Raw genomic sequence first — 27,506 nt, 5'->3', positions numbered from 1 at the left:
TAAGCAGATAAGAGTCTTAAAGAGGTAGCGTAACACAGACGGCTGCCGATGAGCTTCGCTTTCAACCTCCATTCCTTGGGGCTGAATTTCGAGTGTCGCGCGTCTTGAGTTCTCGACGTCCTGGTACTGTCCATCAATGCGAGCATTGGAAAAGCTCAATATCTTAATAAATCTGTTCCTCTAAATTCTTTCCGACGTTTTCGGATGGGACCCGACAGTGCAATATGAAGGCAGACCTCTCGCGACAGCGCTGTCAGGACCGGAAAGTCTACACTCGCTCGCCGTAAATCTCAAGCCGGCTGCCTTTCGTTTCCACTTGCTCTTCGCATACTCAATAGCAAGCCCAACATGGAAGGTCCAGGAGATGTCCGTCGGATGCCCCGAGGGGAGAGATGTCCTGAATGCGGTAGCCAGAGATGGTACCTGCAAGACGGACTGAGGTTCTGCTCTAGGGGCCATCAGATCGAGGTAGGATGAATTGGACGCCGGAGATGGATTTTAAGGATTGAAGAGCTGATTGATTATAGGGCTTCATCCAATTCGACCTTGGTGACATTGAAGACTCCGGGAAGATGGGAGCCGTGTCTCGGCGTGAGAAAGCCCCCAGAGCCAAAGGAAAGAGGGCGCCGATGCTCACCGGCCAGGCTGGTCGAGATCTCTACCTCGAAGCTCTCCAGTTGGTCATCAGGAGCCAGGTAGCATGGCTCATCAACCAAAAGGGCCATAGGGAAGAGCTGGAGACTGTCGTTCGCGACCTGTGGGACCTGCGACTCAGAGGGTCCAACTCTGGCCTCGCCGACGATGCTCAAGAGGTCGACGAAGACTTGGCAATATTTAGCTCTGAACCCTCTCCAGATCCATTTTCAAAAGAACGGCATCCGGCCGCCAGGAAGCAGAGCTGGGATCCCGAGCTGGGTTTACGATGGCCTTTGCCGCGTGTCCCCGACACACTCGCAATCTGCTACCTGGGCTGCGTCCTCTTGAGGATACCGACTCACCTCGGAGATGTAGTTCGTTGGGCCAATGATGGGAGCATACCGTACAAGAAATGCGTCAGTATGGGTGTTTTCTGAACCTGGCTTGTAAGCGTGCTAACCGACGGATAGTATTATAACCTACCCCAAGAAATGAGGGATCGAATGCCTGCCGCGTACATTAGGGTCTTGAAGCTGCCCTTCCGCACGGCTACCAAGGGTGACGAGCTACACAGGTCCGTCATGGACCTGGTACTTTCATATGACTTCAACTATGGTCTCGTCTTTCCGGAGATCAATCACATTCCGGAGCTGGTACAATTCGCAAAGGAGCTTGCGCTACCCAGTGAGCAATGCCATTTGACCAAACTGCAAGAGATCTCATCATCTAACGGCAGGACAGTTGACTCCATCATTGTGGCTCGAAGATTGGCGTCCATCTTGGGCTACCAATTTCACTTTCCGACTGAACGATCTTCAAATCCCCGGCTGGACTACCCGGAGATACGGCTCATGGCTCTGCTCATTGTGGCCACCAAGTTATATTTTCCTTTACCCGGAACCAACTCAGTACCGCGCCTCCAAAATGCGAGTTCCTTTGAAATGCCTACACTTGACTGGGAGAGGTGGCGGCAAGGCAAAAGCAACTTGCCAACACAACGCGAAAAGACTAACAAGTTCGACTTTGACAAGGTCACGCCTAGCCAGGTGGTATCTATGGCGGATGACGAACTGGACGCATACTTTGCTCATGTTTCCAGTCTCATTGACAGCACTAGTGAGCTTCAATGCAACATGGCCCCTTGTTCTGAGTTTAAATGCTAATAGAGGACGTGAACTAGACGACAACCCAATCACAAAGTTCTTTCCGGTTGAAGAGCTACCAGCAAGCACAAACCAAATAGAGGATGTTCCCACAAAGGGCTTGGACGATGCGATCAAGAACCTTCTGAGCCAGACCCTCGATTACAATCCGCCTGAAGCAGCCGAAGATGCCGAATTCACGCCATTGGCTATGCCGAGATATGAAGCATTCCGCAAAGTTGAGCACCTCTCTGAAACTGCCAAGGAGCTCTACACAGCGGCAGGTAGGTCCACGCCCTGCCCGGATTAACGACAGCATGTGTATACAAGGCCTTCAGCTAACATTTCCATCCTGAAGGCTTAGTGGTGGGGGCGTCTCTTGAGACCATGACGGACGCCATTTACAGGATTGAACGGGTCATGGTACTGTGGCAAAGCAAGCAGTCGGGCACAGGAAGCCAACAGTAGATGCGATACTTTGGCATGTGATATCCTGCCATTACCGAGCAGTTCATCAAGACCTGTCAAGATGACGTAGAAAGAGGACATCAAGAACTACCTTACCTTCGAAGCTACAGATCAGTTGAAGGAGGGTCATTGAAGGGTCCTCAACAATTGACGAAGCAATGCAAGAAAAGAAGAGAAAAGAAATCTCTCCTTTTGGACATCCTCTCCCATCATTTTCGGTCCCGTAGAAGCTACTATATCTGGGATATCGGAGTGAAAGGCATCGTTCAGCTATAGAGCATCGTTGGTGGTCTTGTTGCAGAATTCCCACGAGGTACAATGTACCTACTTAGCGCAGCAACATGGAAAGCTCCATTTCAAGTTGGCAGGCGACTCCAAAAGCGGGTTAGGGCGAGCGGAGTGGGCGTTCCAACCGGCGCTAGCAGCAACACGGAAAAGCCCTCGCTGAAAAATCCCAGAGCAGGCCGATTTCCTCTCCAGAGTCACGTGCGTCGGCTACTGACCTAGGGTTTCCCATGATTTGAACTTGCGCCCCACCAATTTCGCGCGCAGATTCAGCGATTCGAACCTTCACATCGTCAAGCATCAGCAAAATCGTCAAGAGTGAGTATCGCCGCCATGCGTCTGGAAATGCCTTCAGGATGAAGTACTAACCGTTTAACAGTGCAGATGTAAGCCTACGCCCAGAAAATTCCATGCACAGAACAGAATCCCGCTCCTTCCGAACGTCGAAAAACCCGACATGATCCAGCACGATTACTGACCAAAATGCGCGAACCAGCTTCGTGAAGACCCTGACGGGCAAGACCATCACCCTTGAGGTCGAGTCCTCCGACACGATCGACAATGTCAAGTCCAAGATCCAGGACAAGGAGGGCATTCCCCCGGACCAGCAGCGATTGATCTTCGCTGGTAAGCAGCTCGAGGATGGCCGAACCCTGTCCGACTACAACATCCAGAAGGTGCGTCGTCAATCAAGAAGGGGTTGCATTATTGGGACTCGACAATGCGGAAGAGCCGGGTAAAAAGAAGAGATGGGGGAGGATGAGAGAGCAAGAAAGGGAAAAACGAAGATGGAATGGAATGCTAACGTACAACTGCAGGAGTCCACTCTCCACCTCGTCCTCCGTCTGCGTGGTGGTATCATTGAGCCCTCCCTGAAGGCTCTGGCCTCCAAGTTCAACTGCGACAAGATGATCTGCCGCAAGTGCTACGTACGTCGAAAATCCTGAACAGCTCCTTATCCGCCGGGAAGGACGGAGATGTCTTCCTTTTTAATCAGGGCGCTAACAATGGTTTCCCAGGCCCGTCTCCCTCCCCGTGCCACCAACTGCCGTAAGCGAAAGTGCGGTCACACCAACCAGCTGCGACCCAAGAAGAAGCTCAAATAAATCATTTCACCAAGGATGTGGCGTCTGGTTTCTGGCATTCTGGGGTTGGCAAGGACAGAGGTGCTTCTGCTTTATTCCGGATTTGTTTCTACATTAGCATCATGGGAGAGGCAAATAGTATATCAATCTAGATGATGTCTGGTGGCGATTCGTTATGAACAGGTCCTCTCTGGGTAGGAGACAGCCAGTGATTCGAGAGTAGGCCGACGCTTCGATGTTGCTTCTTGAAAGCCAGCTTTTGGCCACCAATGCCTGGAACTGTTCATGGCTTGAGGAGGGAGGCACTTCTGAGTGGATCGGCTGGGAAGATGAATGGCAAATTTCACAGTCATCAGTCACGTCCACAATTCATTGCGCAGAAATGTATTGTCCAGCAAACGAGCTCCTTGTGATTCATGCCGAGATATGGTTGACATATGGTGAATACGCTCAAAGATCAAGAGATGCAGCTGATAACACGACGAGTCGCGAATAACCTTGATGAAGCAAGTGCTATGTCGCCAGGCAAGAAAAATGACCTCCTAAAAGAATACTGAAACTGGCGACTACTCGACAGTAGCTGTAATACAGACCTTGACGACTGTGCATCACGTTTGAGCGTGGTGGAAATGATGGGCATCACGTGATGCGAAGACATACTCGTAATCGTGACAAGCTATCCGCAAGCTCCAGCCAGCGGTCGCGGGACCTCGAGCCGAGCCAGAGTCGCCAATTGTCCGCCAAACTTGCAAGTCGAGACCAAATCAGTCCGACTGTCTTCTTTTTTCCCTAGATAGCGGCCATTGGCAGCTCCCCTTCTCTAGACGCCAAAATGTCTGGCTCCGGATACGATGCAGTAGTGGACGTGGACGACGAGGTACGTGGACTCAAGGAAGCTTACACCTGCTATCTATCAATGCAAAGAAACATTCACCTTGCTAACATGCGCCGGTTGATTCTAGGGCGACCTCGGCCACACCGACCTCCAAGAAGACCTCGAATTCCACAGCTCCAACTTCACGGAACCCTCCTCCTCTCGCGGCGGCGGCCGCAAAGCCGGCGGCTCATCCAGCCTGCTGCCCCCTCCGGCGACCGCCTCCTCCTCCTCGGCGGGCGGCGCGGGCGGCTCGTCCAGGCGCTACCTCTGGAGCATGTCCTTCTACGCGCAGTTCTTCGACGTCGACACCTCGGCCGTGCTGTCGCGCTGCTGGGCGGCGCTCTTCCCGCGCGCAAACTTCCTCGACGTGCTCGAGGGCAACCCGGACCTGTACGGGCCGTTTTGGATCGCCACGACGGTGGTGCTCATCTTGTTCCTCGGGGGCACGATTAGCCAGTATCTTTCGACGACGGGGAAGTCGCAGTTTGCGTACGACTTTAGGTTACTGAGCGGTACGTGAAGGCAATGCTCTCCCCTTGATGCTCTGGTCTACTGCGGGAGAGCCGTGAAGTTCTTTAGACGAGGACTAACATTTTGATTCACAGGCGCCGCTGGCCTCATCTACGGATACACCATGGTCATCCCCGTGGCCCTCTTCCTCGCCCTGCGCTACTTTGGAAGCGAATCCGCCAACCTCCTGGAATGCTGGGCGCTGTACGGCTACTCGAACCTGATATGGATCCCCGTCGCCCTCATCTCCTGGTCGCCCATCTCCATCCTCAACTGGGTCTTTGTCGGCGTCGGCTTCGGGCTGTCCGTGGTCTTTTTGGTGCGGAACCTGTATCCGGTGCTGAGCGCGACGGACCGCCAGGTCAGCAAGATCCTGCTGGTCATTGTCATCTTGCTGCATGCTGGTCTTTCGTTGACGATTAAGATTCTCTTTTTCGCTCATGGGAGTCCCGTGGCGAGGTCTCCGGCGGCCGGAGGATCTGACGGTAAGCCGGAATGATGGGAAGGATTTCTCTCTTCGGCCTCTTATGTTCAGAATTCATTGAAGGATCAGGGGGAAAGGTCAGCATCATTGTAAAGGGGTTTACGTATCTTGTCATGGGAAGGCGGGTTTCAAGAACATCATTGCAGTTTGGTGGCATTTGACAAAAGCACTGTATACTATGACAGCACGGTTAGCTGTGCCCTCGATATGAATGACGGTAACACGAATCTAGATTTTGTTCACTGACTTTCAGTCTCTTTGCTCTTGGAAATTCTTTCCTATGGTCGCCTCAGATGACAGCCCCCGCCAGCCATCTTCCCATATATACAATTCATCACACAACACAACCCATATATATACCCCGATCATAAATGTCAAACCCATCCAGCACACTCACTTCCCCTCACCACCCTTCCCCCCCTTCCCCCCCACTACCTCAACCGGCCCTTTGTTCGCCTCCCAATCGAGCCAACTACCCGGATACTCGCCCACGCTCTCCCACCCAGCATGCTGGGCCAAGCCCGCCGCGGCCTTCGCCCGCACGCCGGCCTTGCAGTAGAAGAGCAGGTTCGCGTCCTTGGGGGGGCGCGCGTACCCGTACATGTCCTCAAAGTCCTCGTCCGAGATGTGGAAGCTCTGGACGGCGGAGGTGATGGGGATGTTGATGGCGCCGGGGATCTTGCCCGTGTCGAGGAGCTCGTGAGGTTCGCGGACGTCTGTTTTTGTACGAAACAAAGACGGTCAGTTCACAGCGACTCAAGTGGACACACAGAGACAGAGAGAGGAAGGATAGAAGGGGGTGGGGTGGTGAATAGGGACTGTGACGTACCGACTATGACAACCTTGTCCTTGGGATCCTTCTTCTCAACCAACGCCTTGATCTCGTCAAAGCCCCAGATGCGACTCCCCGGCACCTGGCTCTCCGGCCCAGAATACCACCGTACGCCAGCAGCGCCTACATCCCTCCATCTCGTCGCCGGCAAAGGCCGACTTGCCGCCGTAGAGACGACGCTCGAAAAGGTCCTCCTCGTGCTTGCGCGTGCCGAGGTTATAGCTGGGGCGGCGGCGACTCGGGGCGCGATGCGGCGCAGCGGGAGTCGCTGGCAGGCTAGTCTGGTGGCCATTGCTGTTGTGTGTGTGTGTCTGTCGAACGTTGTGCTTTTTTATATGGCGCGATAGAAGATTGAAGGCTGAGATGGGGTCGATCGCGGAGTTGTGGTTAGGTATGAGGAAGAGAGAGAGGCGCAATGGGCTCAGCAGTTCATTAGGTTGCCAAGTGCCGCCGATATCCACTGCTATCGAGGATAAGGTACTCGAAGCTCGATCCAACAAGCTTGAAGCTACCAGCCCAAGCCCAAGCTGCTTCACGCAACAACATACACCAATACTGCAAATTCAATGAAAAATAACGATAACCACAGCAGCTCAAAAATACCCGATTATCTGGGCATGTTAGCCGCAAGAGCCCTCAGCCCCCTCTGATTACTTCGTCAGAGCTGGTCCGCAAAATCGCCCCGCGACGTCATCCGTCATGTGGGCAGCTAAAAGACGGCTTCCTTCCCGATGCTGAGAGGTTACGGGACCATGTAGTAGCCTCAACCCCTTCCTTGTCCCTTCTTCTTCCTCTTCCCCTCGATCTGACAGGACCTCTCGTTAATGCTGCATCCATCCGATCCATCAAGAGAATTGGATCCTCTTCCTGCTTCTTCTCCTTCTCTTCTTGTCTGGTATTAGCTCGTGGATATCAGACGACGGCGAACGCAGCTGAGCATCTACTTGGACCGAACATCACCACTCCCGACACGCACAAGAACAGCATTCTTCCAACTGATCAATCCTCTTCTCCGTTTTATTCGTTCCATCAGCTAAACCTGATCTTCCTCATGGCGCTCGGCAGCGAGGCAACCACGCCGCCACCGGGTATTGCTTCAAATTATATACAGTGATGTTTGGGTATTAAAAAAAATGTACCGTTCCCCCTTATGACCCTCATGACAGGCCAAATCCTGAACTCCAGATGGTAGTGCCAGGGCAACTCAGTTTCTGGGCAGCACCCGTTCCTCGCTCGACAAGCTGATGCCGCTCATGTGCAAAGAAACGCCGTCTATTGCCCACAGATGACATCGCCCGACAGACCGTCATATATCGCTGCGATACGTCTCGTATATGCCGGCTAACCCGACCTCAGAAATCTTGGTCTTCGTTGTTTGTCTTGTTTTTCTCTCATTCAAGTCGTACTTTTTTCTTTCCTTCTTTCTATGTTCGCTCTCTTCATTTCCTCTCCTCGAAAGTCAGAGGGCAGTCATCCTAAGCTGATGTCAGCATGATTTCTTTAGGCTTGCTCCTATCAATGGCGTCTTTCGTACCTTGGGGAAAATTGTCGCAAACACCTTGATCTCCTCCGAGAGAGGGGTGGCGTGATGGGTCCAGTTCATCTGCACAGATGCCTTTCCGAGCATAAGGGCCAGGTTGAGCTGCGCATACACTTGGCCCAGACAGTAGTGGGCACCGGTTCCGAACACCAGGTAGTTCTTGGCGCCCTTGACTTCGGCATCGCCTGAATAGTATCTCTCGGGGTCAAAGTAGTCGGGGTTCTCGTAAACATCGGGATCGTGCAGGGCCATGTACGTCGTGGGGATCAGCATGGCACCTATCCGGCAACATGTCAGTCAGGATTCGAGACCAAAAAGCACAGCAATCAGCATTTCAGTTGAGAGGACGCGACTTACCCTTGGGGACGGTGTAGTTTTCAGTGATGGGGAACGGCTTCTTGACCTTGTACGGAACCATGAGCACGGGCGGGCGGTATCGCAGAAGCTCGCGAACGACGGCACGGGTGTAGGTCAGGGACTCGAGCTGATCCATGTTGAGCTCGGCATAGGGGTCACCGTTGCGGACCTTGAGGTTCTCCTCTCGGACGCGGTCGAGGACGTCGGGTCGTTGGGCGGTAACCTGGAACAGCCACGTCGCGGCGCTGCTGGTGGCATCCTGAGAAGCGAAGAGGAAGGTGAAGATGGTCTGCGAGATTTCATAGTCTCGGAACATGCGCAGCATAGGCGCCGGCTTCACCAGGCCCTCGGTCGACAGGCCCTTCTCCTCAGCCTCGCGCCAGCGCTCCGACTGGATCATCTGCAGAATCCACCCGTCCATGATGCAGGTGACCTCTCCTCCGGCAGCCATGCGGACCTTGCTCTTGGCAGCGCACTTTGCGAACTCGGCGAGCACCATGTCGGCCGCCTTCTTTCCGTACCACGTCTTGGTGTAGGGGAGGATGATGGGGAAGTTGACCAGCTCGAGAGCCGCGGTGATGAGGTAGTAGTCGTCGGCAATCTTCTTGACGGCCTCGTCGGAGATGTAGTGGCCGACAAAGGTGCGGCAGGAGACGGCGCACATGAGCTCGCGGAACTCGGGCATGAAGGGAACGGGCTTGCCGCCGTTCGCCTTGGTGACATCGAGGAAGCGCTTGAAGTACGTCTTGTACACCTCCTCCTGGCCGGGCAGATAGCATTCGAGGGCCTTGCGGGTGAAAAGGCCGTTGAGGCCCTTTCGGAAGTCCACATGCGGCTTGCCGTCGAGGAAGACCCAGTTGTCCTCTCCAAGGAGCTTGTACGCGGCATCGACGACACAAGGCTTGACGTACGCCGGGGAGTTGAGGACCTTGCGAGCCATGTCTCGAGTGGACGCGATGACGACAAACCTACGAAATCCCACGTTAGTCGCGAACTTCTTCCCGTCGCCAACTTGTCGTTATACGCCGAATGCGATTCGTCGCGTCAAGACTCACTTGTGGAAGACAGAGACACAGCTCAAGGGGCCGCTCTTCCACTTGGCATAGTACTCCTCGAATTTGGGGTCCATGGACTGCAGAAAGGGTCCAATGAAGGGCTGCTTCCATGCAGGGCCGACAATGGAGCCCTTGTTCATGAGGTAGCTGACTGTTTTTTTGCGACAATTCGTCAGTTGGGTCAATTCTCTCGGTCGAGCCGTCGTGGGTCTTTAGGATTCTCAGGGCGCAGCAACATACTCTGGTCATAGACGACGCAGATGGCCAAGATGGTGAAGAACCAGGTCCACGCGCCGGCGCCGGCAATTGTCTCGATCACATAGTCGACCTGGGGAGGCATGTTGGCGCTGACATATTTCGAGTTGGCGAGGACCGACGTCAGGACGGAGGGCGCCCTGGTGGCATTGACTGCGTCCATGGCGAATCCAAGGGCAGGAGAGGAAGAAGAAGCTGGATCCGGATCTTGTCTGCTCCCTGGCTCTGGCTGGTTTCTCTCTTCTCTGGCTCGGACACGATACTGGTGATGATGAGGCTGCTGCTGCTGGAGTCGCAGTACCACCGAGCCGGACAGGACAGTACAGTACCTGGAGGAAGAGAGAACCGACGGGGGCAAGCGAGTGACGGCGATGGGGATATAAAAGAATTGAGGGTCGACAGGGGGGGGGAGAAAACAAAAAGGCGCCGGGTCAAGTCCGTCTGGGGTTTAGCAAGAGGCCAGGTACGGGCGAGTGACTTCCAGCTGCGACTCGCAATACCTCCGGACTGCGGATGTGGTGCCAGATGCGAGCGAGGCGTGAGCTGCTTTTGGTACTGGAGCCGACCCCGCGAGTGCGGTGTGCAGGCGCTACGGAGCGGCGGCAGGCCTTGTTTCGCCCTGGCTTGCGGAGGTATTCGCCCAGGTACTACCTAGGTACTGCATTGGTACGAACGGTCGAGGTACAAACGGCGGAGGAACCACCTCGGATCCAATGCTCAACTGCCTTTTGACGGTAGCAAGACTTCGGCGAGTGCTGCTCCAGCTTTGAAAGGGTACTTGTATTTCTGCCCTTGAGTACTACGATGAGTCCGAACGAGTACGAGGACTAGTATTACAATGCAATGTGTGTAGCAATGACGAGCAGATTTGCGCGAATGCCTGCTGACGGAGCAGTGCAAGAAGAGATGAATTTTTTCCTGCTCTGATTTCCAGGTCCCTTAGACGATTTCGAGGCGACCCACGGCGACTCCACGAGCCAAGATGCAGCTAATCCACCTCCCCTGTGTGGTTGATTGCAGCGGTGGTCCCCTGCCAATTTTAATCTTGTCTCTCTTTTGGCTCTTATCGATTTTTGTCATAAGAGCAAAAACACGACAGCATGGCGTTGCGTGAATCGCCAGCCAGCGTGAGCTGGTACGGAGCCTGGCCGGAGGACGGGACACGGAGTACAAGCTGACGGTGTAAGTGCCCTGAGAGTTGGTTAATTTCCTTTATTTCCCTCGCTCCGTCTTCCTCTCTCTCTCCTCTTTGCGATTTGGTATCACGTTTGCCTGCTTATTCGCGTGCCTCCTGCCTGGATCCTTGCCGTCACCTTTGGGCCATTATTAATATCCAGCCTGTGCTAGAGTTCGCGCCGCGGCACCTTCGGCTTTAGGCTTGATGCCGATTCCACCATCTCGTCGGCGACCTAGGGCACAGGTAGCACCCGTTAATTAACAGCCCACCTATTCCACTCGTCTATCAGGCGTCTGATCGCGTACTTTGCAGCCGGTCCCTGGATCCTGGCTCGGGAATAGTGCTGCGGGCTACAGGCTACGGGTGACGGGGTCCAAGCTCAGCCCAAGATGGGGCGAGGGCATCATATCATAAGGTACTCTTGCAAGGCTCGCTGCTGGCCGGGTGTCACCTCGTCGATGGCAACTTGAAGGTGCGTGACCTCACACGAGATTCATTGCAAGGGATGAATCGATCAGAGCTCCATGCCGTGATGCCATCGATAAGATGGCATTGGCAGCTCTTGAGACATTGAGTCCGTCACGGGCGAGCATGAACATGCATGTGGTGCAAAGTACACCCTATCGCCTCTGAATTAGTGTGGATGTGCTTGGACGGGGAGAGTTGCCCATGATCAAGAGCCTGTTCCGCTGGAGGAGTCTCTCTCAACCCGAGCTGGTCGACTTCTCTCACTCGTAAGAGGAGTCGTATGATGGCACGTCTCTGCAAATGAGCAGGTCACTTCACCTTGCGCGCGAGCCTCTCCCGCGGGTCTGAGAGATTGCTCCTCCTCACGCCCATTCTCGCAGCTCAGTCCTCCTCTCGGTGTTGGCGGACGTTACTGCTTCGCACCGCAGGAAAGGGGGCTGCTCCGGAGTGTACAAACTGGGCAAGTACACGGGACAGTGCGTCGGACGGCCAGCTCGTACTCTTGCCTGTACCTCGAACACTGCACAAGTCTGCACCGCTCGCCATCGGCGCATTCGAATTCGTTCTCACGGGCGGCACGCATACAAGTCCGCCCACACACACAAACACACACACACCAACTCACGCAAGCATCAGATCCAATCTCGTTCCTGTGGCCTCCGCCCGCCAATGGCCGCCGCTCGCTCGCCCAAGCGGTATGCATACATGCCTACTACAGGCAATCCCTGGATCCCTTGCAGCAGAAACGGGCAGCCTGGCCGCGTTAAACTGCGATTCTGTTGGGGCGCCCGCTCGACAGCCGCAGCCAATCGACTTTCACCAAATCCAGCCACGGGTCCGTCCCGCGTATCGAACACGAATACGAATAAGTGCTTGCCTTTTTTTTTCCTCCAAAAGGTGATTTTCTTTTGTCTCGGCCCGCTTTTGGGCTGCTCACAGCTCCGCTTCTTTGTCCCCTGGCCTTGTCTTTTGCCCGTCCCGGAGCTTGATTGACTTCTTCTAAAGGATCGTCTGCGATTACGGCCACTAACATGAATCTCACAGCTGATACGATGGACTATCGAACTTGCCTTTTGTCCCACGCGCGTGCCTGCAATTCGCCCTTGAGCTCCGGACTGGCTGGCGCACAGCAGAACGCCATTCAGCTCAGACCAGCCCAGCCCCGAGCTGGCCGGACAGTTACCTTCAGCCACGCATCACGAACCAGCGCCAGAAGTCCGGCAGCGTACATGCAGTACACGTCCCGTCACAGCGCGCATCCTCTAGGGCACGGCTCTGTGGCTGGCCTGGTTCGACTTTATCCTGTCCAGTGTTCACTTTTCGCGTCCGGCTGCCCTTTTGCCCGGCCCGGCATCAGCAGGCGCTCTGGGTTCCTCGGCTGGGCAGTGGTGGTCCGAGTGAGAGCGGCTACAGCAGTTCCCTGCCCATGCTCATGCTCAGGGCTTTCCGTTCCGGATCTTCCCCAGCGAGACAAGCCTTGTGCTGTCCGTAGCTGACTGACATCATTTTTGTGGTCATTGCTTCAGCAGGTGCGTCTCGATTTTGAATCATTTTTGCATCTCACTGCTGATTTCAGGGGGTATGGCAAATTGCCGTACGGGGTATGCGGCGAAGTTCGGAGAGAGATGGCATTGGGCTGCTTGCTGCGGCAAGTGAGGGACTCCCTGTAGCAGCTGCAAACTGCTTCTCCATGGCCCCCCTCGCCAAAGTACAGGTAAGGGATTGCCTGCATGCATGCGCGTTGCCCCAGGTCGTCTGTTGGGCATGAACTGGGCGGATGAATGTCTGAAGTGGTGATTATGTAAGCGGGCATTGACACCATCTCGTACATTTCAGGGTAAGCAAGCAGCGTGCACTCGGCTTCCATGTCACGGCGCAATAGTTTGACCAGGACAAGTTGTCGTGTAGGGCAGCACATTCGGTCAAGGGGGTCAATCGTACAAGAGGTGATCGGATGGTGCTAGATGAGTCCACAGCTATGACTCCCACAAGTTGCCACTGACAGAGCACGGAATCTGGGTTTTGAATTCCGCGACGCAGGAGCTCGATTATGCGTTCATATATGAGATGCCCAACATAATGACATCCCCTCTTGCCCATACCACCCACACACAGTAGTATGACAGAACAACCAAGAGACCAATGCTAACCGCTGCAAACACCAGCATCGTCACCATCTCGCATGTCAACATCAATTACACAAACTGTCATAGAGGCAACAACCCCAGATCGACGTCATTGAAGCCACCGACGAGGAGGTGGTGCTACCCCCTCCCGCAACTGCCAAAAGGCCCTGCCATCAAGGCTAGCACACATCCGTAGCACAAGCCTATCCACAGCCTAACGATGGTGCCGTAGTTCGACATGTCTCTGTGCAAGGCCATGTCACTCAATCCTGCAAATGATGCAAATGAAATAGCGCCGTAATAATAATACGTGTTCTGCCTTTTACCTCGAGCTGTGCTCATGTAACCCCTGCTTACATCATGGCCGGCCACGTCCGTGTACCTTTATGGAGGAAGCTAAGGCGTGCTGCGGGAAGGGGCGTGACGTATCGATACCTGTACCGGCGGCCTGCTGGCACGGGTGCTGTCACCACCAATATTAATACGGGGGATGGCCTCGGCCTCCTCCCCGCATCATCATCCATCTCTACTGCAATCACATCGCAACGACAACAGTTTTTATCAACATCCACAGCTTTCAAGATGCCGTCCTACATTGTGAGCACCCTGCAGCTGCCCCTTGCCTTGTTTGAATCATTCCTGACCAACGTTTCTTTTGTTGCCGTATAGGTCACCCTCAAGGAAGATGCTTCCGATGCCGACCTCGCCGCGTACGCTGGGCCCCCTTATCCAGTCCCAACTACCGACGCTCGAAATTACTGACGTAGCAAACAATACGCAGGGCCAAGAAGAAGGCCACCGACGCCGGTGCCAAGATCACCCAGGAGTACAGCCTGATCAAGGGCTTCGCGTGAGTCCCCAACCCAACTATATCCTCGCCATCACCATCCCTACGAGACGGAGCATTTTCATGTCTCTCGCCATGCTGCCTTGTCCGATGGCTGACACTTGGAACTTTGGTACAACAAAACAGCGTCGAATACCCCGAGGGCACTGTTGTTGCGCTCGATCAGGACCCGAATGTGCAGTCTGTTGAGAAGGACCATGTTGTGACTACGCAGTAAATTGGGGGAGCTACTGACGATGCTCATGACGATGATGCCGGCAAGACCTATATTAGACGGGAAATAAACATAGAATCACTCTTCAAGTGCTGGAACATGTCATCATTGTAACTACACATATCGCCTAGTGACAGCCATGTGCCCTACCTTACGGTTGTTGGAAGCCTCTTGGTCCCTGAAGCTGCTGATAAGGTCGAGCTGCCCCGCCATGGATCTCGCGATTCCCCTCCTTTTAGCCTCGCTTTCGGTGACGTGACGTATGTGCCCGATAAGGGTGGGGGGGAAGCACGCCGTTATCGCCATGTGACTCTCACCACTTGTTGGAGATTGCAAGCTGCCCTGCTGTTTGGATCGAAGATGCAGTAGAGTAGAATGACGGTAACGAACCGTCAATTACTATTCGAGACACCAAAACTGGTGGCTGACTTGCGACGTGTCAACAAACCTCCTTTGCGCAGCTTACTGCACGATGACTTCGTGATTCGCCCAACCTCGTCAGAGCTTGTGCCGCCACTGGCCTCTTCCGTTGGAACCGGCTCAGCACGGCGCCGTGCACCCGCTATCCCGCAACTGGCCAGGCTTTAGCAGGACGTACCTACTAAGACCGGACCGGACCAACTCGCTCTTATGCATCAATGGTCGCTTTCCATCTACTTACTATCCTACTGTTTGCTACTTCGTATTGCTTGCTAGTTGAAAGAGCCAACGACCGCTGAAGTTGCTGGCCGACGAACGGAGGCTCCCCCTTGTCGACCAATCAACGACGATACAAGAGACAAGGACTCAAAGCAAGCCTATGCTGCTCGTCTTATAGACCGGACCAGGACGTTGGTGTGTGGTTCGGCGCGCATCTTCGGCTGCATCTTCCTCTGATTGCCGGTTGGCCCCGATTGGGACTCTCTGTCTCTCGCTGACTATCCGACTGTTGGAATCGTCATAGTCTCAGCCTTTGCTCGCTACTCTTTACGCCCCTTGCATACCGAGATGCTGCCATGACGGCCCTTCTCAGGTCCACGAGGCAGCTCCGGCCGTTTGCCGTTCGAGCCCCGGCGTTTCTGCAGCCCCAGCGCCGGCGCTTCACTGACAAGGCTCACGATGTTTCCGACTCCGACATTCAGTCTCTCGCCAGCTTGCCCCAGCATCCATTGCGGCTGGCAGACCTCGTAAGGTAAGTAAGCAGGCGGGCAGCGGCTCATTCATTCTCCGTCCAAGAATGCTTCAATTGGCATGGTACTAACAATCTCCCTTCATCCAGACAAGGCAGGCCGCCGCTTTCCGAGAGATCGCTCCTCGCATCGGCCAACTTCACCCTCTCCCTCATCCCGATCCGCCTCGCACGCCGCCTGCAGGCCCTCCAGAACCTTCCGTACATTGTCGTCTCCAATCCCAACATCTCCCAAATCTACAACAACTACCTACACTCCCTCTCCATACTTCTCCCATACTGGCAGGCCGCCTCCCAAGGCCGCGCGATTACGAGTCTCGACGACGAAATCAAATTCACCAATGTCCTCGCCGAGCTGGTTGCCACCCATACCGACACCATACCCATCCTCGCCAAGGGCTTCCTCGAGTGTCGGAAATACATCTCGCCAGCAGAGGTGACGCGCTTCCTGGACGAGCATCTGCGCGCCCGCATTGGCACTCGCCTCATCTCGGAGCAGCATATTGCCCTGCACTTTAGCAGCCAGCCTCACTTCGATCCCGGCGCCAGTCCCACGCCATGCCCCGAGCATCCCACGTACATTGGTGTTATTGACACGGCGTTGAAGCCTTCGGTGACGATTGAATCATGTGCGGGCTTTGTGGCTGACATTTGCGAGCTGCGGTACGGCATACGGCCGAAACTCATCATCAATGGCGAGCCGGAGACGACGTTTGCCTTCTTGCCGATGCATCTAGAATACATCATCACGGAGCTTCTCAAAAACGCATTCCGGGCAACTATCGAGAGCAAAACAAACGAACCAATTGTCGTTACAGTCGCCCCCGAGCCGCCGCTGAAGCACCAGCCCGGCGAACTTCCCGACATCAAACCGCCAGCGGAAGATCTCGGGCCCTTCAAGAGCGACGCCATCAAGCCCCTGGATGATAACGCCCCCGGCGTGACGATTCGCATCCGAGACCGCGGCGGCGGCATACCCCCGGATGTCCTCCCCAACATCTGGTCCTACTCCTTCACCACCTTTTCCGAGGACCACGACATCCCCGACTCTGGCGGGCACGACGGGCTGAATGCGATTGCCACCGCCAGTACAGGCGGCAGCTCGATTGCCGGCCTGGGATACGGTCTGCCGCTGAGCAGGGCATACGCCGAGTACTTTGGCGGCGGCATCAATGTCCAGAGTCTGTATGGATGGGGAACAGACGTCTATCTTCGCCTAAAGGGTGTTGGAAAGGTGGACAAGTCGTGAGCGAGGACTTGGGAATAGAGCGTGTGTCATCCCGGGATGGCAGAAGCGCCACATATACCTTGCCCACCATGTATCTGATTTCGGGGGCTGCCGGTTTTGGCTACAGCGAGATGATAAGGATATAAGAAGAGCTGGGTCCCAAGCGTGAGTAGGAAGGCCGTGTTGCTGATTATTGTTGATAGAAGCGGGCTATGTGTCTACGACTTGCCAAATCATTTCCATAACTTGCAAATACACATATTTATCTAGAACTCGTCAAGTGAAAAGAACACACAAGTAACAGAAGACACATAAACGAACCCCTGAACGAACCAAACAGACGCGTCTCTATCAAGAGTCATAACCCCCATTCCACAATGTCGTTCATTTCACCATCTCACAAACATAAAACATCACCATAATAAAAGACACTCGATACCATGTTTGATAATACAACCTCTCAGCCAAAGAACAAAGACCTATTATTAACAAATCGCTACAAAACACTTCCAAGCAGGTAATCAACACATCCAATTCATAACCAATCAATGACTTCTTTAATTCTGAATCTCTGCGTCTCTCAAGGCAAACCAACAACTTGAAACTTCTTTCTCTCCCTTCACTTCCCATAGAACCCATAAGAACGCCAAATGTCTTTGCCGGTATAACAAGTATTGCTGATGCAGCTCCTCCCTCTTTTCTCATGTTTTTCTTTGTTCTTTTGCTCTTTGTATGGCAATGGGAAAAGTCCCCTCTGTGTTCGCGTAGAATGTAACCGTTTCCATACAGTCAAGTTCGTTGTGTGGACCATCGTACCGAGGAGTCGACAACCGCTCCCCTCCCAAAATGAATGATTAGTACGAATATAAATTATTAAGAGGAAAAGAAGATAGTAAGCCAAGGCTCTTGATTGTCGGTACGCTCGTTCATCGTCTCCATCAACACATGCCACGATGCTCTACATGTTCTCCAACTCGCGGTCAATCTGCTTGTCCACAAACGTGCGGCGCTCCCCAACCAGCTCCGTCTGCAGACGCTGCTCAACGAGCGCCCGGACCTGCTTCTTCGTCACGGTGTCGAGGTCGACGTCTCGCAGCACGGCCTGGATGGCTTCGATAATGGCAGCATCCGAGGCAACGCCGCCGGCGGCTCCCATGAAGTCAAACGAAGCCGTGGACCGGGCTGCTTCATGGCCTCGGCCGAAGCTCATGGCGGAGGAGGAGCGGTTCATGCCGCCGAGTCCCGGCGAGGGAGTCAGAGTCAGGTTGGATGGGCCACGGGTATGCATCACATTCGTACGCTGGGGGAAATCCGAGTATGGCGACTGGCTGCGATCCTGAATCGCAGTACCCATGGACATCATCGACTGTCGGTGCTGCATGTAGGACGGGTCGCCCATCTGGCTGGCGGCAAAGGGCGCAGGCGAATGGGGATGGGGAGGCATGTATGTGTTGCGGCCCTGCATGCCGGTGAGGACCGAGCCTTGGGGACCCGCGGAATAGACACTCTTCATTTCGTCCATCTCGTACTGGTCAAAGGCCATGTCCTGCTTCTCATGGGCAAAGTAGTTGCCACGGCGGCCCGGCAGGCCGTTCATCAGGGCGTAGTCGTCCCAACGCTGCAAGGGGATGGAGGCCGGGTTGAAGCCCTCGTCGTCGACGGCGACGACCTGCTTGTTGCCCTTCTCTCCGATGACGACACGTGTGTTACCCCAGGAGAAGTTGTCCTGGTTCCAGAAGGAGTAGACGGGGAGGGCAAACGAGTAGATGGGGTACGCAATGATGTAGATGATCATCCATCCGATATGCTGCCATTGTCTCTTGAGGATGAAGATCAGCGCCTGGAGACCGTAGACGGCAGCCAGGATGACGAGGGACCAGAGAGGAAACGACGTCGGGTGCGTGGCGACGCTGTAGATCATGTAGCCCAGGTACGCACATGTTGCGGGAAGGATGATGGTGCCGAAGAGGTCGATGAAGACGATGAATCGCATGCCAAAGAAGCAGAAGCCACACATGTCCTTAAGCCGGAGTAGCTCCACCAGGTTGTGGATGGTGGAGTTGATCCATCGTCGACGCTGGGACAGGAGGACGCTCCACGACTCTGGCGCCGCTGTCTTACACTGAGCGTGGGGAAGGAACTTGAACTGCATGTTCGGGAAGTGCTTCGTCATCAGAGTCGTCAGGTATCGATCCTCACCCAGGGACAGGAGGTTCTTCTGGTGGAGTGTATCTACGTCGCAGACGCTGTAGTCTCGAATGACTTGGTCAGAAATGATCAGGGGCTTGCCCTTCTCAGCTGTCCGCAGGCGATACATGGTGAAACTGGAGCGCATTGTCATGTTAGTTGACGATACGGAAGACTCAGACGGAGCTTTTTTTGGGTTCACTTACCATCCAGGCAAACAGGTAACGCTGCCGAAGAGAGACTCAAAGGCCTTTGCCATGTGATGAGAGATGTAGTATTCGTAGACTTGAATCATTGTCCACCAAGATTTCTGGTCGTTCTCCAGGCTCGTCTCTCCACAGATGCCGGCAATCTTGGCATTGTGAGCGCATGCAGCCACCAGCCTGTTGAGGGAGTCTTCCTGAACGCATGTGTCGGCGTCAACCATGAGGAGATACTCGTACAGCTCAGGGTCCACGCCGATGACGTTATTGATCTGATTGAACATTTCCAGCTCGAGGGGGTTCATGGGGGATCGGTGGTGAACACGGTTGAGGAAGCTCATCAGGAGGATCTGGGAGTCACGCTTGCCACGGTTGCCCGGCTTGGCCTTGGTCTGCTCCGACTCCTTTCCGACCTTGACCACGACCAGGTAGGGGACCACGTTGCCCTCGTACTCGTAGAGACCAGAGTAGACCTTGGCATAGTTGAGCTGGTCACTGCCGGGGCCGACGGCCCTGAAGGCCAGAGCGGGAGGGTCAACCTTGGGGTCGACACCCAGGATGTCCAGAACGATCTTGGGCGTGGGACGGTCATTGCCTCCGCCGACGACCATACCATCGCAGATGATGCATATGAGCTTCCTCTTATTGTCATATTGCAGAGCCGTCAGCGAGTCGAGGGCCTTTCGCAGCGAGTCTTCGCCTTCTGTGTAGGCGGGGACCTGGCAGATGACGAACTTGTCCTGGGGAGACGGCTTGCGCTTGGTGCTAAATTGCAAAGCCGAGACGAACTTGAGCGCGATGACGACACACAAGACGATTGTGAAGGAGAGAAGGATCCAATTGTTTACCACGCAGCGAGGCGTCACGCGGAAGTCCGTACTGCCCTTGAGGAAGACACGCTGGATGCAGAGCCAGCTGTTCTCGAGGTTGGCGTGCACGGTGCTGTTGTTGTTGGGGTCGTTGAGGATGACGTCCAGCTGCTCCTTGATGTCCGTACCGGGGTTGTCGTTCCACAGGTCGGTGATGTCCTTGTTCAGGAACGTGTAACGCTCGTCGTCGTTGTACACGTCCAGGGTGTGGAAGTAGTTGGTCAAATCGTAGATCTGGTCGCCGTACATGGCCCACTTCCTCTGCAGCTCGTCCCCTTGTTTCTCAACGTCCTTCTTCGTGTAGACCAGCTGTCCCTTGTAGAATTCTTCCATGGCCGGCTCAAAGACATTCCAGTACCAGTTCTCGTCGGCCAGCTTACTAGTAGGGTCGGCTTGGAAGTGACCGGAGGTGTGGATGGCCTGGGAATATTCGACAGTATTGTTGGCAATCAGCTGAATGGCATTGGACACGCCGAGCCCAGGGCAGGCCACATTCAGAGGAGGCGGGAAGTAGTCATCCATGTCCATGCCAGCCAGGGGCAGCATATTATCCGACGTGGTCTTGACGTTGGTGTCGCTGTGCTGCTGCTTCCAGAACTTGGTAATGTCGTAGACGCCGCCACGGACGCTGACGTAGAAATCGTTGGTGCCTTGGTGAGTTGCGACCTGTTTCCGATCCCAGGCCTTATCCATGTTGGGGCACAGAACGCGTCCAAAACCGACGATCCAGAATATGATGATGGCATTGATGAGAGCAATTATCATGCACAGCGCCAGCTTTTCACGCCAGGCCATGCGAACGTCGGGGCGCTTCATGCCACCGATCCATCTGAGCAAGGGGGACGGCACCCACCAGGTCATAGCCCAAGTGAACCAAACCCAAGCCCGACGGGCGTTGTCGACCTCCTTTGTCTCCAGCTGCTTGTTCTCAGCCATTTCGGCGTCCACAAAGGGAGCGGCCTCTGGGTTGTAAAAGCCATCGCCCCTATACAAGTCGCCCTTGTTACCCAGGCCATAGTCACCACTGCGCATGGCGCTCGGCGCAATCGACGGCGCGGCCTGGGGGGTCTGTGTCTGGCCAAGCGTCAACTGGCTCATGTTGCCCTGGCTCATGCCGCGGTGGTGCAGCTGGTCACGGCTGGCGCTGGCCATGTTGTCCACGCCAGTCGGGGGGAAGTATCCGCTGCCGTTGCCCGCCGAATAGCCGGTGTCGAAGCCGTTGTTGAAGGGGTTGCTGTGGATGGGGTGGATTTCGTCGCCCGGCTTGACATCCAGCATGCTCTCCGCCTCCCACCAGGCGCTGTCGCGGATCCAGATGCGTTCCTTGCCGATGAAGACTTCGCCATTGGTCCAGCCGCGCTCCAGTATCCACGTCTCGATGCCCTCCCTCCCATCTCTACAGCCGAGGGGGGCATAGCGCTGCACGAATTCATCAACGTCAAAGTCGGCGGTGAAGTCGAGATTTCGATGCCTGCGGTTGGCCCATTCCGGAAGCCTCCACGAGCGTAGCTGCCGGGAGACAGTGCCGGCCGACCAGGCAGACGTGATGGAGGGCAGCGCCGCTAGGCTGGCTGGTGAATCATCGGTCGGGTGCAGGCAGAGATGATACCAGAGCCGGTTGGAGCTCAGCACCGTGGGCAGACTAATGCGGCCAGCCCTGCCCAGGTTGATGCCTTGGCCTTCCACCGGGAAGAGCAGGCTCTTGAGAAAGCTGCCGTCGTCAGCGCCATACGCAGCCTTCTCGAGAACGACCTCCCGCTTCTCCAACGCATGCTGGCGTTCGCGAGTCTGAGGGCTCGGAACTCCCAAGTCCGCCGCCACTTCGGAGACAGCCTGCTGCACCTCTCTAAGGATCGAGGAGCCAGCCGGGGGAATTTCGAAGCCATCATTAATCATCTCGGCGTTGATGCCTTGCGTGTCGTCGAAGACGGAACGCATACACAGCGCCCTGCCAAGCGCAGGGTCTGGCACCTCGAGAACGGTGATGGCGACGGTGTCGCCATTGTCTTCATTCGAGGTAGGAGTGCGCACGCCATGGCCGTCCAGAGACTCATCGCCGTCTTTGATGCGGACCAGCTGCGCCGCAATGGCGGCGTTGGCCTTTGAAATGACCCAGTCAACGAGGGATTCGTAGAGTCCGCCTACCAGCGTCTTTCGGTCTTCCGTGCTGCACTGGCCATGAAGGACATCGGGCTCGATCCCGAGCAGGCCACCGACGTCCTCGCAAATCTCTTCAAGCGCTTCGGACTCGATGTCGTAGTCAAGGGTATCGCCCAGCTTGAGCAGGCCGGCAAGAGTGGAGATGAAGTTCCGGTGAGCTGAACCCTTGATTCCAATGTCCTTAAGAGCCTGGCGGAAGTCGTCGGCTGCCGCGGAATCATCTGCAGTAGGCAGGTATGACGGCGGATCGTAGGTGCCAGACCGGGCAAGCAGGGCGTAAGCCGAGGCCGATTTGAGACCCAAAAACTCTCTCTCCTTGGGCGTGGACGCCGATGTCAAGAGGTAGTAGAAGACATCAAAGGCGCGGTAGCCTGCCTCGGCAGGGATGTTGAGCAGGCCCGCCTCGGTATCAATTCCACCCTGGGAGAGAGCCAGCGTAGCTCCAGTCAGGTTGCCGGCGAGGTTCAGAGACAGAGTCACGCCCAGGCCCGCTTGCCTATGGGCCGCTGGGTTCTGCGGAGTGACGCATCGGAGAAGCGGCTGGATGGCGTCGAGAGCCTTGTAGACGGAGGATGGGATGGCGAACGGGAACGAGTTCAGGAAAGGCACGAGAAGGGAGGGAGTCGACTGGTGCAGAGAGCTAGAGACTTTGTTAGCTACCATGACGATTGCGACTTGCGGGATTCTGTGCCTCATTCTCTTACCCCAAGACAATGCAGCCGTCTTCTGCACGCCGCCTGGCATGCTCCCAGGCCCGCGATGCGAGCGTAGCGTCGACGGCGGGGCCGCCCTGGGCAGCTGTAAGCCAGGTGTTGACGACGACGCTGGTGCTGGCATCCAGCTGGTGCGGCTGTGAGGAGAGATAGATGTTGTGGATGGCGTTGAGCAAGGTGGTTGTCGAGACCTGCGTGGCCTGAGGCCCGCCACCAGCTCGAGCCTCCGAGGCCATGGAGAACATGGAAAGCCGGTTCGCCATGACGGAAGAGGAGTGGGCGGGAAGGCCCTCGAATCGACGGAGCGTGCGATAACGATGCCGAGCGGATTATGCCGAATGCTTGGTGTTAGATGCTGTCGATGCCCTCCTCGCTCTTGTTGTTATCGCCGTCGCAGCAGTCACCAATTGTATGTGGCTGGTCCAACAACAGCAAACAAGGCTATGGAAGAGAGGAGAGCCAAAGGGGCAAACCAGAGAGATAAGATGAGGATGAGGGCGATGATGGGGATGGAAGATGGCCTGCTGATGCACTGCGAAGCGAGAGACGAGAAAGACGGCTGATGGGCTGCCCAAGACGCGACTGCCGTGTTGACTCCTTTTTTTTTTTCTTCCTTCTCCCCCCGGTCTTTGCTTTTTTGGTCTCGAATTATTAAGGTACTAATTTTTGGCGCAAGAGACGTCCAAGACGGATGAGGTTGATAAAGCGATACACAAAGTCAGACGGAACAAAACAGACGATGCAGAGAGCGAGCGATTGATAGGAGAGCTGCCAAAGCGAATGAGGCAGGCTCACCAAAGATGGTCAGAGGGAAAACAGCAGAGGAAAAAGTCTCGCGGCTGTGGCAGCAGGATGAATTCGATGGAGGTTGGAGGAGATGCAGTGAAGGCGCTAGAGCACTGCCAGGCCAGGTCAGGTACTGCGAGGTACCTGCCGGCTGGTGCTAGCGGATGGCGGCTGTGGCACAACAGCAGAGCTACAGGGGCATCCGCACTAAGCCGTGGGGCCTGGGAGGGGGGCGTGCGCCAAACAATAGGCTTGAGCTCTAGCGATCCGGCTGCCACCGTCAATGGCGCACAGTAGCGGCGGATACTTGGGGATACTTGCCCGACTGGGAAACAGGGGGCCCCTGTCCAGCGTGAATGGCTGGACGGTCGCGGGCGGTTGTGCTCACTGAACGCCGTTCCCGCCGGCGCCTCAACATCGAGGAGTCAGCCACCCGGACGTTTGCTAGCAACAGGTGGTGCTCTCCTAGAGCCTGTATTAGCAGTAGGGCCAGCAGCAGTGGTACGAGTACCTGGGGATATCATGTATTGGTATTGGTGAGGCCGTAGTGGTACAGACAGCTGATGCTGATGCTGTTAGCGATCCAGCGTTGGGCTCGGGCCTGGATGTTCGCACAGGGGTCCACTCGTACGGGCTTCGACTGTTGGCGTCGTGCTGGCTCAGCTGAGCGCAGTTCTGCTCTCTCCACCGTACCCAGAGGTACCTCGTAACCCCCGAATCTCGATCAAGTCGCTGAGCCTCGAAGCCATCCATGGAGTCGATGGACACCTTGCATGGTACTAGTAGGTACATGAATGTACTGTGTTGTGCGAACTGCAGCTCGCGGAGTGCTGTGCATGCCCTGTGAGAAATCGACTGGAGAGCGGGCAGGTCCGTACAGTACCAGACAGTACAGCATGGAGTACGAACGGACTCCAGGTGGGAGAATCGGGCACGAGGCAGTACCTCCGAGATTCTGTACGCTTCTCCGTGCCCACCGCCGCGGTCCATGCCAGCGCTGCTCCGTCCAAATACCTTGAAGCGAGCACATTTAATTTACCGTCGTATGGGGTATGGAATATTCCACGGCTTAGAATCGCAATTCCACACGTCCTGCCTGTAAGAATTGCTCAGATGCGGATACAGTAATGTACGTACTATGTATCGTACAGATCTGCTTGCCATGGCGCACCGCGTCTTCGGCGCTCTCCCTGGGAAAACGGGCCCCCGGAGCGGGCGGATGCAACTTCATGTTGACGACTGCATCAATACGAGCACCTTGTCCTGTAACGCCTTGACGCATCACTGCTGTGTTTCCTGCGTTTCACAATGATTGTCGCAGGATGACTTCAAGTGTTGACTGACACGAGACCACCCAGATGCCATGCTCGTATTTTCCGCCTTTCCATTCTCGCATGAGGGGCACACGACAGACTTTGCTGAGCGGCTGTGCTTGATCGCGGGTCTCGGGCAAGAAACTAGACCTCGTACTTTGCGATAGCGGACGGCTTCGCTGAACACGATTGGCTGAGAAACAAGAGGCACAAGCTCAGCAACTAGGAAACCTAAAATAACAGACGGAGATTTCGACTAAAGAACCCTAAAATAACCAGCAAATGCTTTTTTTCCCTCCTTACACACGGAGGAGTGCATGCGGGGAGAGGGGCGATGAGAGGTTGGATGTATGTAAGCCTATAGAGGACCTGAAGCAGTCATGTTGGCCACCTGCATCTGTGCGTACGGGGCATTCAGCGTCTTCTTATCTGTGCTCTGCGAAAAGGAGAGGATCCCGGTTAAGCTGCGTTTTAATCCGAGCGCTTTTGGGCGTTTCTTTTGCAGCTTGACACCGGGCATCCCTAGGCCGCCTCTGCATTCCGGGCTGCCCCGGCGTCTCATACCCACTTTGCCCCCGTATCCCTACGGAGTTCACATGTACCTACAGTACCAGTCCGCCGAGCAGCTTGGGAGCAAGACATTCCGGCGGCACTGAGACTCGAGAATGCTTGGATCCAAATTGCATACTTGTCCTCGTATTATCGAAGAGAGGGCTGTCTTCTGTGATTTTCTTCAGGCGCCCATGATAACTCTCCTGATGCTGCGCGTCAGCAAGTGCTCACATCTATCAAACCCCCGGTCCTCGACAGACTGGACGGCTAGATGCATCCGACGCATGACAATGACAGAAGAGTGTCTCGTGTTCCGGAAAACCATGCCCCGTATTCAAGCCGTCATCGGATTTTTATTTTAGGGAAGATCTGGCGACGATGGTTATAAAAAAATGGCATGTTGCTACCACCAAGTACGAGGTGCCCACGCATTCCGTGGGAGTACTTGAAGTTACTTTGCAACAGGGCTGTGCGCTGTTCTGTTCATCCACATGTGGTCAGACCAAAACGGCTGGCTTTTGGCGTCAGCTAAGGTACACTACCTACCTTATGTACTCGTTGAGGCGGGAGACTGCCACCAATAAGGTGTCAAGTATTCTTGGTAACCCCCTATTCTGGGCATCTTGAAATAAGTAAGGTAGATGAAAATATCGTACGAAGTAAGCACACATCTTTGTTATAGAATCTGGTTGTAGTAGGATGAGAGACGCTGGGACTATTCACAGGGCACTCCTTTTCTGTATCACTCGGGCTTTGCAAAGACGAGCTTGTCCTCCCGAGGCGGCTGCTTACAGCCGCTCTCAACGGCAGCAGGCCAGCTTGCGGGCACTTGGAAATTGAACTGATCTGAAGCGAGGAGCCCCAAGGCTGCCCCTGCTTTTCCAGAACCAATGACCTGGTTCTTCGCACCCGGTAGTGTGTAAATAACACCAATAGCTGAGGAGGAGCAAACCAGTTCTGCCATTCCATCACGACTTTAACCAGATGGAAAAGCAAAGATGGATGGATTGATCTTCGTCCGCACTTAATATCGGGTTATTTTGATGTGTGTGTGTAACCTGAGTACAAAGTACAGCCGCCATGGCCTTGCACCGGCCCTCGGAACATGTGCATCATACAAATGCTGTACATGGCCAGCAGATCAGATCGGCAAGCCCCGCTGCGATTAGTCGCAGTCTTGTCCGTTCATGTAGGTACTTCGTATCGTACTCGATAGTTCAGCCAACATCACAAGCCTCGTGTTACCAGCTTCTCCTGCCAGTACGAAGGTGATATCTACTCAACTCAACTTATTCTGTTGCTGCGAAACATCGGAGGTATATTAGACAAAGTTTTCACAACTGGGCCACAGGAGGAGGTTGGCTGGTGGAGGCAGAAGAGAGAGAGACAGAGAGAACATTGAAGATAGAGGAGAAAGTCATTGACGTAATGCCCATGTTCGTATCGCGCTGCTCTTTTCCTCCTGAACCTTCTCCATCAAAGATGTTCGTCCTTCTGCCTCAGTTGCAACGTGGGGATCCCATCACATCAGGCCATCGACAACTCCACAACCCACTGGCCTCGGGTTCCCTGCCACTCACAGTTCGTGGAGCGACGATGCCAGAGTGCAAATGCACACTTCCTGCGATGTGGTTACGTTCGGGTACTTCTCGTACCACCCCAACCACCACTGCCGCTCTGCAGAGTCTGTAATCAGAGCTTCATGTTTGCTTGAAGATTGGCGATGCATCTGCAGGGAGGGCTTGCAAGGTGACATGAAGAACTACCTACCACAGCCAATAACTCGGGAGTTGCCACGATGTTGTTGCCGTACCTATTGCATTGCTGGTTCAGAGATGTAGCAGGGCCGGAGTGCTTCTTGTTACTGACCTGCAGCTATCAATATCAAGCGCCAAGCTCACTGGAACTACATGTATTCTCGGATGCCCTCGTTCCTTCTCAATGCGATAGTGTACTCATATCTCGGTCA

The 27,506-nt window shown here is 54.9% G+C and overlaps 7 protein-coding genes across 7 annotated transcripts; 4 read left to right on the top strand and 3 right to left on the bottom strand.

Moving 5' to 3' along the window:
* Positions 1 to 348: 348 nt before the first annotated feature.
* CCMA1212_009069 (RNA polymerase I-specific transcription initiation factor rrn7) lies at positions 349 to 2,246 on the top strand (the record flags this gene model as incomplete). Its single annotated transcript, XM_073706170.1, has 5 exons — positions 349 to 468; positions 528 to 1,052; positions 1,107 to 1,752; positions 1,805 to 2,062; positions 2,137 to 2,246. 5 exons carry the CDS (start codon positions 349 to 351, stop codon positions 2,244 to 2,246), a joined length of 1,659 nt encoding a protein of 552 aa, XP_073555405.1.
* A 2,202-nt stretch (positions 2,247 to 4,448) lies between these two features.
* Positions 4,449 to 5,502, top strand: CCMA1212_009068 (Protein YIP5; the record flags this gene model as incomplete). The annotated part of the gene is made up of 3 exons (XM_073706169.1): positions 4,449 to 4,493; positions 4,579 to 5,005; positions 5,099 to 5,502. 3 exons carry the CDS (start codon positions 4,449 to 4,451, stop codon positions 5,500 to 5,502), a joined length of 876 nt encoding a protein of 291 aa, XP_073555406.1.
* A 378-nt stretch (positions 5,503 to 5,880) lies between these two features.
* CCMA1212_009067 (Thiosulfate sulfurtransferase RDL2) lies at positions 5,881 to 6,611 on the bottom strand (the record flags this gene model as incomplete). The annotated part of the gene is made up of 2 exons (XM_073706168.1): positions 5,881 to 6,203; positions 6,317 to 6,611. The coding sequence occupies 2 exons, from the start codon at positions 6,609 to 6,611 to the stop codon at positions 5,881 to 5,883; spliced, it is 618 nt and encodes a 205-aa protein (XP_073555409.1).
* Positions 6,612 to 7,758: 1,147 nt separating this feature from the next.
* On the bottom strand, positions 7,759 to 9,889 carry CCMA1212_009066 (Cytochrome P450 61; the record flags this gene model as incomplete). The annotated part of the gene is made up of 5 exons (XM_073706167.1): positions 7,759 to 7,794; positions 7,854 to 8,137; positions 8,217 to 9,184; positions 9,272 to 9,422; positions 9,512 to 9,889. Coding segments are annotated over 5 exons (1,815 nt in total), but the record flags the coding sequence as incomplete, so codon positions are not given.
* A 3,740-nt stretch (positions 9,890 to 13,629) lies between these two features.
* On the top strand, positions 13,630 to 14,361 carry CCMA1212_009065 (uncharacterized protein; the record flags this gene model as incomplete). The annotated part of the gene is made up of 4 exons (XM_073706166.1): positions 13,630 to 13,894; positions 13,967 to 14,007; positions 14,079 to 14,147; positions 14,271 to 14,361. The coding sequence occupies exons 1-4, from the start codon at positions 13,658 to 13,660 to the stop codon at positions 14,359 to 14,361; spliced, it is 438 nt and encodes a 145-aa protein (XP_073555407.1). The 5' UTR covers positions 13,630 to 13,657.
* A 992-nt stretch (positions 14,362 to 15,353) lies between these two features.
* CCMA1212_009064 (3-methyl-2-oxobutanoate dehydrogenase kinase) lies at positions 15,354 to 16,775 on the top strand (the record flags this gene model as incomplete). Its single annotated transcript, XM_073706165.1, has 2 exons — positions 15,354 to 15,529; positions 15,617 to 16,775. The coding sequence occupies 2 exons, from the start codon at positions 15,354 to 15,356 to the stop codon at positions 16,773 to 16,775; spliced, it is 1,335 nt and encodes a 444-aa protein (XP_073555408.1).
* A 937-nt stretch (positions 16,776 to 17,712) lies between these two features.
* CCMA1212_009063 (Chitin synthase 6) lies at positions 17,713 to 23,149 on the bottom strand (the record flags this gene model as incomplete). The annotated part of the gene is made up of 3 exons (XM_073706164.1): positions 17,713 to 19,078; positions 19,148 to 22,813; positions 22,878 to 23,149. The coding sequence occupies 3 exons, from the start codon at positions 23,147 to 23,149 to the stop codon at positions 17,713 to 17,715; spliced, it is 5,304 nt and encodes a 1,767-aa protein (XP_073555413.1).
* Positions 23,150 to 27,506: the final 4,357 nt, after the last annotated feature.

The sequence above is a fragment of the Trichoderma ghanense genome (assembly GCF_004382785.1).
Source record: "Trichoderma ghanense strain CCMA-1212 chromosome Unknown scaffold_14, whole genome shotgun sequence".
NCBI classification, from domain to species: Eukaryota; Fungi; Ascomycota; class Sordariomycetes; order Hypocreales; family Hypocreaceae; genus Trichoderma; species Trichoderma ghanense.
Note: the sequence above shows the minus strand (reverse complement) of the source record. Positions and strands in the feature narration are given on the sequence as shown.